The sequence below is a fragment of the Monopterus albus genome, unplaced genomic scaffold (assembly GCF_001952655.1).
Source record: "Monopterus albus unplaced genomic scaffold, M_albus_1.0 scaffold260.1, whole genome shotgun sequence".
Lineage (NCBI taxonomy): Eukaryota > Metazoa > Chordata > Actinopteri > Synbranchiformes > Synbranchidae > Monopterus > Monopterus albus.
This window is the reverse complement of record NW_018128140.1, coordinates 973,355-989,578: the sequence shown is the minus strand read 5'-3', so window position 1 is coordinate 989,578 and position 16,224 is coordinate 973,355. Positions and strand designations below refer to the sequence as shown.

Genomic DNA, 16,224 nt, shown 5'->3' with positions numbered 1-16,224 from the left:
TGGCTCATGTTTACTTGGCTGCAAAGTCAATCTCACTTTGGGGACAAAAGTATTAAAGTGAAAAATTACTTGATTGACAAACTGGTGCTGAGCAATGGATGACATGGATGCTTTCTTCTTTTGTCTGTAAATTTACTTTAAAGCAGCACAGGATAAAATCATTTCGTTACAGATGACTCTGTTCAGTTTAGATAGTACAGAGAGTTTAATGTGAAGAAAACTGAAGTCAAAATATTAGGTGATAAATGCTTTAAAATTTCTAAGGGAAATGAATGAATAGTTTGAGGTCGGTTTGCAGCTCATTTAAAAGTTGCAGAGTACCTGAAAGTAGTTCTGCTCAGATTAGCAAGTGCATATAGTGTGTCTGAGGTGCCAGTCATTGGATCATGTTGTTATAACATTTAAATGAGATAGGTGAGGCAGTTTTAACAGTAGAGCTTGAAGATCCAACAGTGTGCAGTAGAGAGCAGTAATGATAATGTGTAATACACTGTGATGTACCGATTTTAAGCTGCTGATGTTACAGCGGGGGAGCACGACAGTATAATCACCATGATCATGGAGCTTGAGATTCTCAATAAAAATCTTTGCTTGATTTTGTCTTTTTAAGTCAAATGTTGAATGTGAGTCTTCAATGATTCTTCAGTATTTATGAGTTTTATGACTCAAAGAGTGATGTGTGTCCCATTTAAAGTATTGGAGCCTGGGCCATATGAATTTGTATCATCTACACAAAAAAGGTCTGTGTACTCATGCATCAAAGATCAGAGGTTCATTTCCATCAAGAAACAAGAGTGTATGTTAATACCTGGAGTTGGTGAGCTTCCACAGAGGCCGAGTGTCTAAATCATAGCTACAAGAGAAAACATATTGAAAAAGGTCCAGTCCAGTTAATCTGTTTAATTAAATGATCTTGTATGTCTTTATGCTGCAATACATGACAAACTCGTAAGTGCTGGGGTTTGGGAGCTTACAGGGTCCACAGTGAGGCCAAAGATAAAAAAAAAAGCATTAAAACTGAATCCAGTTCTGCCTGTAGACCTTGGCCATGAGCTGACACTGAGAACTAACTAAGTCCTGCACAGATCAGCTGTGTGGGATAGTTGGACACATGTTCAACATGAGCCTGAGGAGAGTACCACAACTGTGGAAAACATCCTGTGTGGTATTGGTGCCAAAGATGCAGCACCTCAACAGCTACAGGCTACTGACATCACACCTGATGAAAACACTGGAGAGACTGGTCCTGGACCATCTCCTCTCTCTGGTGAGCTCATCTACAGACCTGCTTTAGTTTTCGTACCAGCCAGGGACCAGAGTAAATGATGGCATCATTAGCCTCTTGTACAAAGCCCTTTCTGACCTGGACAAGTTAGGTGGAGAATCATGTTCTTTGACTTCTCCAGTGCCTTCAACACCATACTGCCGGAGCTTCTAAGGGACAAGCTGGACTGTGTGCCTGACATGGTGGAACCTTCCTGGCACAGTTCCTGTTCACCCTGTACACTGCAAACTTCATGCAGAGCTCACTGAACTGTCACCTACAAATGTTCCCTGATAACTTTGTGATCATTGGCCTCATCAAAGATGGGGATGATAGGAAGGACAGGAAGCTGATCCAAGACTTTGTGGACTGGTGTCTGCAGAACTGTCTCCAGATCAATGTGGGTAAAACCAAAGAGCTGGTGGTGGGTTTCCCCTGTTGACATCCCCCTCTGACATTGGTGAACTTCCAGGGCATGGACACTGAGACTCTTATAAGTACATGGGTGTTCACCCCAACAATAAACTGGACTTGTCAAACAACACTGAGGCACTTTAGAAGACAGGCCAGAGCTGGCTCTACCTGCTGAGGAGACTTGGGTCCTTCAGAGTGCAGGGGGCACTCCTGAGGACCTTCTCTCACTCAGTGGTGGCAGCAGCCATCTTCTATGGAGCAGTCTGCTGGGGCAGCAGCATCTCGACAGCGAACAGGAAAAGACTGGACAAACTGGTCAAGAGGGCCAGCTCTGTCCTGGGAGGTCCCCTTGACCCAGTGCAGGTGGTGCAGCTCCATGATAGAGCCTTATCACTGGTCCATCCGTCCGTCCCGCTGCTGTCAGACTGTATGACCGGCACTGCTCCCAGTAGACCCCCACCCCCCAAAGAGTACCTTGCACACCCACAGACTGAATAACTGTCATGATTCTGTCCGGCCTGTGTCTGAGCTTGTGCTTTTATTTTGACAACTTCCTGTTTTAGCCATATCAGATCTCATGCAGATTTTCCAGCGTTTATGCTTGATACCTGTGATTCCTGATTTTGACCCCGGATAGCCTTGACCACCGATTACTGCCGTGCCCTCCTGGGACTGATTGTGTCCCATGTATTGACCTTCGGACTTCCCTCTCTGACCCCTCGTTTTTGGATTCCTTGGCTGTATGTGTTTGCCAGCATTGAAATTGGACTGTTGTTTGATTTGGAGTGTGTTTTTTGGGGACTATTGCAGTGTCTGCTCTTTACTGTAAGTATAAAGAGAGAACTAGCCACTCACCCTCGTCTGGCATTATAATTGAGTCCACCATTAACATTGTTGGTAGCTTTACTGGCCACCCCTGACAATAACTGTGTATACACAGAATACCAGTGTGCAATATGTCTTACTCTTTTATTATAGCTACAATTTTTTAGATTATTATTAATAATACCATGTTACTTTTCGATTCTTAATGCTGAGTGCCTAGTTCTGTCCCTTTGCTGTTGTAACGGTGTGAATCTCCTCACTGTGGGACTAATAAAAGTTTATCTTATCTTAAAGTGTGATGTGGTGAATCTGAATGATTGTGCAAGAACTACCTTGTGTGGTGGCAGGGGTGGAGTTGTCACGGTGGTCTGGTTGGTCAGCAGGTGTTGCTGCAATTACAAACACCATGAAAACTCATTAACAAAGGAACTCAAGCCACTCCATAAGTAATGCACCTTTCCTTCCTGATATACAGACCCAATTTCCAGAAAAGTCGGGACAGCCGAGGTTTCCAGTCTTTCACTGAACAACTTAATTACATTTTGAACATATGGACACAATAAGAATGTGATGCCTGCAACACACTCGGACAAAGCTGGGACAGAGGCCTGTTTACCTCTGTGTTACATCAGCTTGCCTTTTAATGGCACTTTTAATCATTTGGGAATTGATGACACTAATTGTTGCAGTTTTGGCCTATCATTGCCGGAAACAAGACTTGAGCTGCTCAACAGTCCATGGTTGCCACTGTCTGATTTTCCTGCCACTCAGCCTAACCTGTTGTTTGTTTATTAAATTGCTTTCTATAGTTATGTCCCTTCTAGTTTGTGTCTGTATCTCGGGTCCACACTGCACCCAGCCATAACAATATCTGACCACAGAATTATCTGTTCCTTTTTATGCTGATAAATTAACTTTTGATAAACTCATGACATTTAAAGTTTTTGCCTTGGTACCCATAAATTCTTTACATTGACCTCAAAATTAGCGCTTATGACTGTGGTAGCATAACTGATCATCTTGTCCCTTGGCCTTCTTTTCTTTGGCATTTACAGTTACTCTCAACAAATTCTTTAATACAAATTAAATCAACTGACATATTCAGTGCTGGCACCCTGATTGAGTTTCTGGTTAACAATCACAGTTTACCTTCAGTGGAGTCGAGCATTTCTGGACTGTGATCTTCAGGATCCTCACTATCTGACTTTTCAGAGTTGTCCTGGTTCACCTCCTCCTTTTCTGTGACCTCAGAGTTTGGCATGTCACTCCTGTCCTGTTTGTCAGACTCAGCCTCGCTGTTGGTGTCACTGTCCGCATCACTACCGTCACCATCAGGTGGACTTGTCTCACTGTCAGCTTTACTTGTAGTTTCAGTGTCCTCTTTGTCTTCAGTCTCGCTGTCATCATTCCCTTTGCTGTTGTCCTTCTCTCCCTCTGCTGGTTCTACCTCATCTGACCTATCTATTTCTTTTATTTCTCCTCCCTCCTCCTCCTCCTCCTTCTCCTCCTCCTCCTCCACTGGCTTTTCACTTTCTGTCTCCCCCCCTTCCTGTACGTCTTCCAGAGTCTTGCTGTCATCATCGGTTTGGCTATTGTCCATGTCTGCTGTGGTTACTTCGCGGTCAGCCTCAGCCTCAGAAGCACTGCCTGTGTTTGAATTTTTGATGGAGTCCATGTCACTGCTGTCATCGCTGGTCTGACCGGAGCTCTTGTCTGTGGTTATTTCATGGTCAGCCTCAGCCTCAGAAACACTGCTGCTGTCCTCCTTTGAGTTTACATCACTGTTGTCGTCAGTGTCAGTGCTGTCGTCTGTTTCTACTTTGGCTGCACTTTCCTCAGTATCTGAAGATTAAAGATATTGCACACTGTTCAGTTAGCTGTTATTATCCCTCTGGTATACATCAGCATGATGGATGTTATGGCCAACCATTCTCCAGATTGGTCTGAAGTATTGATCACACAGATCTTTGTGATGTTCCTGTGGGCGTCAGGCTGCAGGCTAACATGATGTTAAAAACAGTAACTATAGTGTATGCCTAAATGTCTGTGCAGATTCTCAGTCATCCAGGTCATAGTAAACCTGTATGCCTAAATAATAAGAATACCAGGATGTAATATGTCACTGTCACACATACTATAACAAACAGCTGGGTTTGTGCAGTAACACATCTGTTTGATCACATGGGTGTTTTCAAACCTGAACAAACAAACTGACATGTAAACAATCAACTACACTCACTCCTACGGGCAGTTTAGAGTCACCAGTCAACCTAAGCTGCATGTCTTTGGACTGTGGGAGGAAGCCGGAGTACCCGGAGAGAACCCACGCAGGCACAGGGAGAACATACAGACTCCACACAGAAAGGACCCGGGTCAGCTGGGGCTTGAACCCAGAACCTTCTTGCTCTTAGATGACAGCACTAACCACTGCACCCATGATCACCACTAAAAAGTTTGATTTCTACACAGAACATGATCACTGATGAGTTTCTGTTCTGAGTGGCTCAAACCTAGTGGTTTGTCTTTAGTTTCACTCTAAAACAACAAAATTCTGATAAAGTTTTTTTTTGAACCGCTTTGACAAGTGCCAGATGATGGAATCAGAGGATCTACCTCTGAAATGGCAATGCTTGCGAGGTGCTGCTAGTCAGCAGTGCCAAGGACCTACTGACAGTTGTCCAAGGAGGGCCAGACCATGAACAACAATTGCTCCCAGTACCCCACAGAGACCATGTCTGTCCCCCGATCACCTAAATTATATAAACCAAAAAATCTGCTCAAGAGGAGTTATTCATAAGAACCTAATTTAAATTGAGACTACTACTCTTATAGAACAAAACAACAGGATAATCAAATGTGGACTATTAAATATCAGATCTCTCTCGTCCAAATCTCTGTTAGTGAATGATTTGATAAGTGAACATCACATTGATTTGTGTCTGACTGAAACCTTCTTACAGCAGGAAGAACATGTCAGTCTAAATGAATCCATCCCACCTAGTCACAGTAATTGTCACATCCCTTGAAGCACAGGCTATTCGTATTCATAACTTACATAAATACAAAGGAGGGCCTTTTATTCCACTGTAGGTTGCGTTGCTGTCTTTAGTGGAACAACTATGTTTTCTGCCAGATATCTGTTAATGACTTTACATTCAGACCAGTAAATATTCTACTTAGAAATGTTGAAACAGAACAAGTTAATTGCATTCTTGTTAATACTGCAGCATTCAATCAAATGTAAATATTCCACAAGTCTTTGTTTCAAACACGTTATATTTGAGCTCAGCCTAGGAGATTTAGTATCTTTAAAACTCAAAACAGCAAACACTGACCTGCTTCATTTGTCTCATCTGAGTCTGAAGGAGCTGAAAGAGAAAACAGAAAAAGGGGTTTTAGGGAATTTAATCTGCTGCTTCTTTCTGGTTTGGTTTCCTCTCAGCCTGAATCAGATGTTTGTTTTACTAATTCCGAGGAAAAATGTCTTCAGCCCCTTTTAGATGCCCCATTAACCTGGCAGCATCTGAACATGTCGGCTTCATGTCTGAATGAGCACCCTGGTTGCTTTTCTGTAAAAGCCACAATAGCAATCCTAGTAGGTCGAACCAAGTAACATTTACATAGGCTATCACTTTCAACTCAGTGCAAGTCTGAGGTGCATGCAGTCACAGTAATAAATGGGCATGCACAGGATTACAGCATATGGGCATTATGTACAGTGGGTCTACTAATCACCACAGTTTAGGGCTGAATCTTCAAGTCCTCCTAAGGTCTTAAGCCCTCAGGCTCTATTTTCCTTTATCAGGTCTAAACTCCAGGTGCAAGGCACATGTGAACATGTTGAACAATGTTTTGCACGTTTGGTGACCACAGACACAGCACACTTCTGTGCATAGCCAGGCGTTGGAGAGCACACTGTGGAGGAGAGGTGGAATACATTATTACAGGGAGGAAAACATTGTGATCAGGAGGGGCTGGCTTTAGTTATGCCCAATCAAACCAGCTGCTCTCATTCCCCTTAAAGAGCAAGGTGGAAAGCTGACTGATGTCATGACATGGAAATGTATTCTTTCCCTGTGTCGTCTTCTCCTGCCAGTTATGTATTCCATTCCTAAACTGTGATGACAAAACTATTTATGTAGAAGTACTACAATATTCACTCAGCAGTCTGCTAATATCACTGACCAGGATCACGTCTGTTCAGACCTTCTCTCATTGCATTTGCAACTTTCCTTTTGTTTATAGTCATGGGACACATTTAAGTGACTCAATCATTTTTCTAATAGGAGAGCAATTATCATCAGTGTCCTCATATTAGTCTGAGCTACAGTGATGGAGCCTGCAAAAACACTGACACAGGAATTCAGTCGGGAATCAGATAATCTGTACATGTAAAGCCCAGTGTTGATCATCGCAGAGGCTGTGGACTCCCTCAGCCTGTTAGAAACTAGACCCATGAAGGCCTGAAACAGCACAACCATATGACAGCTCTGTAGAAATATCTGTTTATTATTGATCAGTGTAGACTGTCCCTGTCAGGATCTAGTAGGAATGATTCCTCAGCTTTTCCAGTCATCTGATTGGTCAGTGCTTGGGCTTTTGAGAGGTTCTGATCCAATCCCCTGAAGCTAACTGCTCCGGAGCGGGTGATCTGGCCCGATTAAACATGAGCCAGCTTTGTGATACTGGAAAACCTGAGCTGAGTCCAAAGTTAGATGAATAAGCCACTGATTTGCCTTCATGGCACAGGCCCCAGGAAGACACCATAGATGTATTAAAGAGAATGGTTCACACTCATATCCACCATGTTGTGGTAAGAAAATTCTGCCCTCACGTCACTGTCTGATTTAATGCGAATAGCAAATATCGTGCCATACCGTGGCTCTTGTCATCACTGTTGTAGGTATGTCTGAATGAAGCTGTGAGGAACTTTAACTTAAAAATAACCCGTGTGTGAATGACAAAGTCATCAATGTTACGTATCCCATGTCTGAAAAGAGTGAAACTAAAGACATGTTTGTCATGTCACATGCATTATGCATAGTAGCAGTATTGATAGCAGTAGAATTTAAAGTAAACTCTGTAGTAGTTTAACAGTAGCAGTTAGAATAGTAGCAGCAGTTGCAGACTGTGCAATCAGTAGTAGTACCAATAATAGTATTAGTAGTAGTTGCTGTAGTACTACTATCTGGAGTGACGATAGGCGGGAATCGGTATCAGCAGCAACATATAGAGTAGTACAATCAGTAAAAGTGGGCACATAGGAAGTAACTGTATAAGGGTCTGTACACCAACTATTGTGGTATCGCACCATTTAATGCCCTATTATCCCTTCTTATAGGATGATACTGCAGTTACTAACTATAATAACTGAGTTTTACTGCAGTTATTCTTACACACTGACGATAAAATATGGCAACAGGACACAGAGCAAGACGAGGTAAAAGCCCAGGCTGCTAATCTGACAGACGCCCTCCTGTCAGGAATCCACATCTTGTGAGTTAAAGAAACACCTCAGCTCTGCGATCATCATGTTTTTTAATTGCTGCAGTTGTACCAAATGCAAATATTCTAAAGGTGTCTCTGACATGTTAGATTTAAATTCAGCACAGCAGATTTGGTACCTTCAAAAATATGAAATGGAAAAACATGTTTCCTTGTTTGTTTTTAAGGAATTTCACCTCCTTTGTCTCTCTGGTTAGGTTCCTCTCAGTTTGACCATTTATTTCGAATGAAAAAGTCCTGTCATTGTCAGCAGTTATAACAGAAGTAGATGTAGCTACAGTGGAAGTAGCTGAAGTCACAAGAATACAACTGCATTAGTAATACTGTATGCAGTAACAGTTACAGCTGCTTCACTAAAAGCTTTTTGTGAATAACGTGAACTATTTTTTTACATAAATGTCACAATAAGTACAAACAAAACATATATTAGAAAAAGGGTTAGGGAAGAAAAAACATCTGTATACACATGTTCACAAGCATGTACTACACATGTATATACAGGGTCACGGTTTGGGGCATGGGAATGTCACAGACTTATTATTAAAAATCAGTAATGATATTCTGTTGGCTAGGGATGCCGGGGATTCGGTTTTATTGGTGCTTTTAGATCTCACTGCTGCCTTTGATACAGTGGATCATGAAATCCTTCTTTCTCGTTTGGAGCAGTGTGTAGGAATTCAAGGTACTATTCTTAACTGGTTTCAATCTTATCTCACCAATAGAACTTTTACTGTTAATATTGGTACCTGTTCATCCTCTTCAACAATCCTTTACTGTGGTGTCCCCCAGGGATATGTGCTTGGTCCCACTTTGTTTTCACTGTACATGCTTCCATTAGGATCTTTCTTAAGGAAATATGGCCTTTCTTTTTACGGTTATGCAGATGACATTCAGATATACTTACCACTGAAGGCAACGAGAGGGATGTCATTACAGCCATTGTTTGACTGTCTGACAGACTTGAAATCATGGCTGGCACTTAACTTTTTAAATCTTAATGAAAATAAAACTGAGTGTGTGCTTTTTGGAGACTTGGCAAACTTAACTTCTTCTGACCAGGGTCTGGGCCCCTTGGCTCGTCATCTGAAGTCGACTGTAAAAAACCTAGGGGTGATGTTTGATGGCAAGTTAAGGTTTGACAAGCAAATCAGCTCAGTTGTGAAATCTAGCTTCTTCCACCTGAGGCTGTTAAGCAAGGTCAAGTCATTCCTTTCTTTTAATGATTTTGAGATTGCAATCCATGCCTTTATCACCTCCCGCCTTGACTATTGCAATGCTCTATACTATGGTGTTAACCAGTCCTCCCTCTCTTGTCTTCAGATGATTCAAAATGCTGCTGCTCGTGTTCTGACAAGTACCAGAAAATTTTAACATATAACCCCGGTTCTGGCTTCTCTCCACTGGCTTCCAGTCCATTTTAGAATTGATTTTAAACTGTTAATTTTTGTTTTTAAGGCTCTTAATGGTTTGGCACCATCTTACCTCACTGAATTAGTGCATTGGCACAAACCCACAAGGTCTCTCAGATCTTCAAGCCAGTTTCTTTTAGAGGTTCCTATGGCCAGATATAAATGCTGGGGTGATCGGAATTAAATGTATTGAATGTGTGTCATCTGTGTGTTTGAGTTATTGTTTTATTTTTGCACTGAATCTATTTTATTTATTTATCATGATTTTATTCTGTCTATGTAAAGTACTTTGGTCAACTGGATGTTGTTTTTAAAGTGCTATATAAATAAATTTGATTTGATTTGATTTATGTATTACATGACGTATATAACAATGTTCAGTACATGAGGACCAACAGGATGGATGATTTGTGTGTCACTGTCACCACACTGTTTGTACCTACAGAGCCAACACATCATGCAGTACTGCAGCATCAGTGCTGCACTGATTACTGCAGTTTTCTCTCACGACTTCTAGCTCAAATAACTGAAAGTGAGAACATCTGTGCTTTGTATTGATCCTGAATAAAAACCTCAGAAAATCTTTTATCAACACAATGAAACTCAGGCAGCTGAACAGATAGAAAAGCAAACAAGCAGGTGAACAGACAACTGGAAACAGCTAAACAGTTAGACAAGTAAACAGACAGTTAAACAGACAAGTATACAGTGGAGCAGAGACAGATAGGTTACCTTCAGTTTGTTCTACAGAGTTGTTGCTGTCAGCATCACCTGGGAAAACAAGAATGTTATATGTCAGATGTGCAGTAGTTGTAGTAGAAGTAGCAGTAGAAGTAGTAATAACAATAAGAATAGTTGTCTGTATTAGCAATAATTGAAACAGTGAGAATCCTTAGTCTCTCTGAGTTTGGTGATTTTGAGGTTTAGGGCCAAGAGGCCCCCAACTCCTCAGGTGTGTGCTTAGTTACCAGATCAGTAATCCACCTGTGTCTGGATATACAAAGACTGAAAGTTTATTCTCACCATCGGCTTTACCCGTTTCCTCTGTTGTGGAATCTTTTCCATCACTGTCATCTGAAGCAGCTGACAAAACAGACATTTCATATGAAATTAAAATCAACTATGGAAACAGAATAACAACAGAACAAAGTGATTGTGTGGATCATCATGTTAGTTTATTTAAGAACAAACCCCAACCTGGTGATTCAGTTGTTTCATCTGATTCTGAGGGGGCTGTAACACAGACAGATAGGTGGACAGTGAGACAGGTCAGCAGCCAGGTAAACACACAGGTGAGCAGACGGACAGGTTACCTTTAGTGTGTTCAGTGCTGTCGGCATCGTCTGTAGAGACAAATAAACACATAAAATGACGTGTAGTTTCTACACACTGTGTGTGTGTAATTGGAATAGGGTGTGTGTAGCATTGTTACCTGGTAGTGCAGTCGCAGGTTCACCTGTAGCGCCTTCTACAACAATAACAAAATGAACACCTGAGCTGTGTGTGTGTGTTGGGGTGCTATTACACACATGGTGGGCACCAGGTGGTAGTCCACTGTATAAATTGTTACAGTGAAAACCTGGTTTAAGGTTAGGTCTGAGAAAAAAGCAGCTTGGTCACGTTTAGGAACAAGAGCTCCTGAAAAACAAGCCACACACTGGCAGTGAGCCTGGTTCTCCTGAGCAAAGGTCCTGTGCTTTGTGTACCTAACTATCCACCCCAACCCCTCTTTATGCCACTATGCAATACGTCACATCACTAATTTCTTTCCCTGTTATAATTAATTCAGTCACTAGACGTCACCAGACTGTAACACAACAGTTCATTGTAATAACCTGTTGGCACAAAGATTCAAGAGATACAGGATATTTATTTGTCATTTATGCATAAACAGACAATGTAGGCATATTGGAATTCTTGCACAGCCCTCCTTTGGAGTCAGGTAAGGAGTCAAAAGCCAGTAAGAACAAGAAAGTATTAAAACACAATACAGAAAAATAGGGTAGTAGTATTTCCCACAGTGAACTTCAAACATCACACTTAGTGATTCACATGGTGGAGTTGGATATGGCATTACACTTGGTGAGGTAGTGAGGGGTTATTGCACATGTCTAGTAAGGGGTTATTGTACATATATTCTCACATTTTCGTATTTGCCATCAGTCTTACTGCAGCAGGGGAAAAGCTGTTGTAAAATCTTGTTCTGTGTGTGTACGGTCCTGTTTTACAGGAGAACAGTCTCCCTGATTCCTGGGGGACCAGCCTCCTCCTAACATCCCTGATCCAAACTTGGGTTTCATATTCTTGAACAAATACTGGGCTCTCATGTCCCTGGACAAACAAGTGGTCAGTTATGCTTTAATAACAGCCATTTAGGCTTCAAAAAATGAATTAGCGGCTTTTCCCCCCTTGTTTTAGCCTTTTGGAGGAATTTGTCCATCAGGGGCCTGGGCTGATCTGCATCCCCATTTGGGCCTTTTGAATTCTTATACTAGTTTAATTTTGTTGTTTTCGGTGTGAACCTTCTTTTGCTTCTATTAAATTCTGTTTTTGTTTTGGCTTCTATCATTTCTATTTGTTTTTACATGCGGCCTTTAAGTTTTATTTTCCATGTTGATATTATTTTAGTTTGTGATTTTATCATTATTTTTGCCTTTGTTGTATATGATTAAGCCCTGAGGCATTGGGTAGAGTCAGGCTCAGTGTAAAGTCTCTATGAGGGATGATGTGTTACTATTCAGGTGGGCCAGCAGTGCTGCACTTCTCTCTGAAACAAAGACACAGTGCATGTGATACCCATACATTTACACAAGGTACACATAATTTAAACATGGTATACACAGTACACATACATTTAGGTTGTTTCCTGCATGAGTTAACTATGCATCGCTCAGCTAGTTATGCCTAGTGGCTCATTCTCCTTGCACACAGTCAATACAAACAAGTGAAAGAGAGACTAGTGAGCTGGTGTCTTCACTCGTCTTCCCTTGTTATTTATCTTATTTGAGGTAAATATACTCCACAGAGCACTGTAAAGTTGTATACATGTTTGTAAAAGTTATTACTATGCTGTCAGTGTTGAGTTGTCAAGAAAGATAATTTTTACATTGTTTTACAACAGAGTTAAAGCTAACAAGGTTTAAGTTAATGGAGGCTTAGCAACTCTGCTATAGGGTCCTACTTATGTTTAATGCATAGTTGTAAAGCTTGTGATGTTGAGCAGGTATTCGGTATTTTACTAGCAAAGTACAGAAACTGGCTGAGGTGCACTCAGCCTCAGGCTAAGTACAGGTACAGTATATTAGGTGGGCATATATCACAGTGTAAAAGTACTTTGTTACAAGTAAAAGTCCTCCATTGAAAATGATACTTAAGTACAAAAGGATTGGCATCATAATATACTTAGAGTACCAAAAGTAAAAAACACTCACTCTGCATAATGTCGTGTAAATGTACAAAATATTATTGGATGATAGTGAGTTACGTACATCACATTTAATGTTGCAGCTGGAGATAATTTAACTAGCCTACTTCATATATATTTAGAATTTGAGTTACTTCTGGGTAGCTTATAGGTTTTCCATTAGAGAGCAGTAAAGTCCTATGATTATACTGTATTTATTTTTATTCATCTAATTCTGAAAATTAACTAGTTAACAATATTTGCATCTAAAATGTGGAAGCAGAAAATGAAAACACTGAAGTACCTCAAAATCGTACTTACATGCAATTATTTGTTTCCAGCTCTGCTCTTCAGCGCTATCTGGGATTTTTTACAATGCAGGGTTTTAATTTTGGGAACGTACATTATTTGACAGTAATATCAAATGGTAATCTGATTAAACAATGGCCTTAGTGACTGACAACATCCGGCATGTGCGCGTGGGGTAGGGTTCAGTTTGAGGGTGCCCACCTCAAAAAGGATAAAAATTACTGAGAGATGATTGTGGCTGTAATGACCCCGGCAGCCTCCAGAGGATGCTGTTGGTCTAGTCTGATGTAATCAGTCTGCTGCACTATGATTGGCTGTTTGGGTCCAGCTGGTTTGTGACGACAATGGTGGATGGTGGAGACGACAAAAAAAGTTCAAACCCTGGGAGCTAGTGGCAGCAACAGAGTTTCCAACTCACGTTTCTGTTCTAGTTCTGGCTTGGTGTTAATTCTCATCAACGCTGTGTTTCATAGCCCAGTCTGATAGATCACGGCGGATGGACCTTCATGGTCCAACAGTCCTGAATCTGGGTTAGGGTTAAATCCTAGATCCAGCCTGCCTGTGTCTGTGCGCACTTCATGGACGTTGTTAGGATGAAAAACGCGTTTCAGTGTGTTTTTGACTAGGTCTTTGATAACGTCCATACCGAAACCTTGGCAAAATCAACTTATAAACATTTCTATTATTTAAAATTTGTGAGCAGTGTTGTTTTAGTTAGCAATTCAAACTAATCATTTATGCTCACTGGTACATAATTAAATTAATATACAATGACATCCTAAAATTACAACTCTTTAATTTTTACAGGGTGAATCATAAGTTTACCTGAACAAATTTTAGGTTTATTGATAAAGTTATTAATCTATATTCTTACTGCTATAATTAATGGTATAAATTGATCTGTTTATTAAAATGAAAGATAAAGATTAATACTATATCATTCAATTGATTTGCTAATATAATTACCTAAAATAACTTAATAATATCAAAGTTATAGTAACTTAAACAAGTAGTCAACAGTTCGATAGGTGAAAGGTATAAATACAAAATTTTAAAAAAGTAATTGTAATTTTTTAAAAGCAATGACATGAATAAAATGATTAATAATGAAAATCCTTTACTATACTGTTCCATTACTCTTAATTTTGTTGTTGGTGTTTTAAATACTAAATGGGCAGTTTATGCAATTTATTGATTCTTCTTCAGGTGATGAACAGTAATCATTTATAATAATAGCCAGTAATACCGAACTGATAAAAGAAGCATCATCCTACCAAATTCAGTGGCAACGGGTCATTTTAATAATTTGGCTGAAAGTTGAATTCCAAAAATCGTCCAGTTTGTCAAAACACCAACAGTCTTAACAGTGTGAACTGATTTATTATGTAGATAATGAATAAAATTTCTTTACACATGATCTGATTTTAACATGCACAAGTATATGAAACTAGTGCTCAGCTGTTATAAATTAATAACTATTTGTTTTGGATCGATAATGAGTCTTTTCCAATAAATGATAATATAATTTCTAATTAATGTTTAATAATTACTGATGACATGTTAAAGTTAATACTGGACAGTGTTAAAGTCAACAATATTGATTGCTAGTGATAATATGATTATTGATCAGTGATGATGTCATGGGTTACCTGGGACCGGAGTTGCCAGAGAAACAGCAGTTAGAGCAACGAGCACCAACACAACACACCTGTAACACACACATGAACCTTTCAGTGCAAAGTGACAGATTGACTTGACTGCAACATGTTTGCATGTTGATGTTGTACAGAAGACAAAATGTTTCCACTGTTGGTCTGTAATATCATTTTCAGAAATATCTCTAACGTTTTCTGACAGCACATAGCACAGCAGGTGTACACATCACACACAGTTGAGCATTCAATCAAAAAACAAAAACAATTATCGGACCATCATCACATAAAGAGACAACAAAGAGTGAGCGAGTCTGCAGCAGAGATTTATAATTTTCTCTCTCCAACAACAAGTGCAAAGTGACCAAGTAAAGCTAAAGAGTATAAAACGTGAAACAAAGAATGTGGTGGGGGAAACTAGATTTCAGCCTGAAGGATTAAATGACTGTCTTTTGTGTTTGCTTCAGAAAAAAACAAAGCATCTCTTCTTTTCCAATGTATAGAGAGAAAGCACTGCAAGATAAAACCAGCTCAGAAAGGGTTAAAGGTTAATAATGAGAGTTGAGTGTCAGCTGAAAACCAGAGACGATTGCTTTATCTTGAAACACCGGAGTCCTTCTGCAGAATTTATTCAGAGCAACACAAGCTGACAAATAAAACCTGAACCCTGATGTCACAGTGGAATACGAGTCGTGAACCTCACTGAAAGGAAACATATCGGCATCAGAGTGCAGAGTCAGAATGAAAGGTTCTGTTCAGTTGTTAAGAAAATGCAGTTTAAGGTATGTTTATGTTTAAGGTAACTTGTAGCTTTCCTTCATAGTGAGTCAGTGAAACTTGTTGAAGATAAAACCAGATTTTTCCATCAGATAAATGTCCTGGTGAAGAAAACAGAACTACTTCCTTTGGAAATGTTAAGTTAAAATCAGAAGTGCCAAAATGGAAATGGTCGAGTAAAGTATCAGGAGAAGCATCAGTTCATCAGCTGTCATTGATTCAATAAAAAATGTTTGTCACATGTAGTAATTAGTAATAATGTCAGAGTGAGCAGGTTTGACAAGGATCATATCAAGGCTTTCATAAAATGTCTGAGGTACGTGAATTATTTAAAGTTCATCAGAAGTACAGGATGGACTCACCGTTGGAGCATGTTGTTGTTCAGCTGGTCGACAGGAAACAAAGTTTAATGTTATAAAGCTTCAGTGTCTGTTGAGTGTCTGAACTCAGCTGAAAGAAAGCAGCAGCTTTTTATACTCCGGCTGCCTTTTCTTCATTTCTCCACCTCCTCCCCCTCTGATCACTGCCTGTCTACATGCAGTTTAACACTGTGTGACCTGGCTTCAACACCGTGATTCAGTCAGATCTGGTTTAACTAGAGTAAAACTTTGATTCTGGGTTTAGGCCAGTTTTATGGCAAATTTAGTGTTTAGACCAGAGTCAGAG

The 16,224-nt window shown here is 40.2% G+C and overlaps 1 protein-coding gene across 1 annotated transcript; it reads right to left on the bottom strand.

Annotated features, from left to right (window-relative positions):
• Positions 1–262: 262 nt before the first annotated feature.
• On the bottom strand, positions 263–15,999 carry stm (starmaker). Its single transcript, XM_020621491.1, has 11 exons — positions 15,921–15,999; positions 14,779–14,837; positions 10,850–10,885; positions 10,731–10,760; positions 10,615–10,650; positions 10,441–10,500; positions 10,150–10,188; positions 5,839–5,871; positions 3,653–4,345; positions 2,836–2,892; positions 263–853 (listed from the first exon to the last, which is right to left on the bottom strand). The coding sequence occupies exons 1-11, from the start codon at positions 15,929–15,931 to the stop codon at positions 843–845; spliced, it is 1,065 nt and encodes a 354-aa protein (XP_020477147.1). The 5' UTR covers positions 15,932–15,999; the 3' UTR covers positions 263–842.
• Between the last annotated feature and the right edge of the window lie 225 nt (positions 16,000–16,224).

What these genes read in the sequence shown, in the direction of transcription:
- stm (XM_020621491.1), bottom strand. An exon ending in TGAAACAACTGAATCACCAG is followed by an intron (nt 10,501 to 10,614) that starts GTTGGGGTTTGT and finishes CTGTTTTGTCAG; the next exon opens with CTGCTTCAGATGACAGTGAT. An exon ending in AATGCTCGACTCCACTGAAG is followed by an intron (nt 2,893 to 3,652) that starts GTAAACTGTGAT and finishes TTGTAATTGCAG; the next exon opens with CAACACCTGCTGACCAACCA.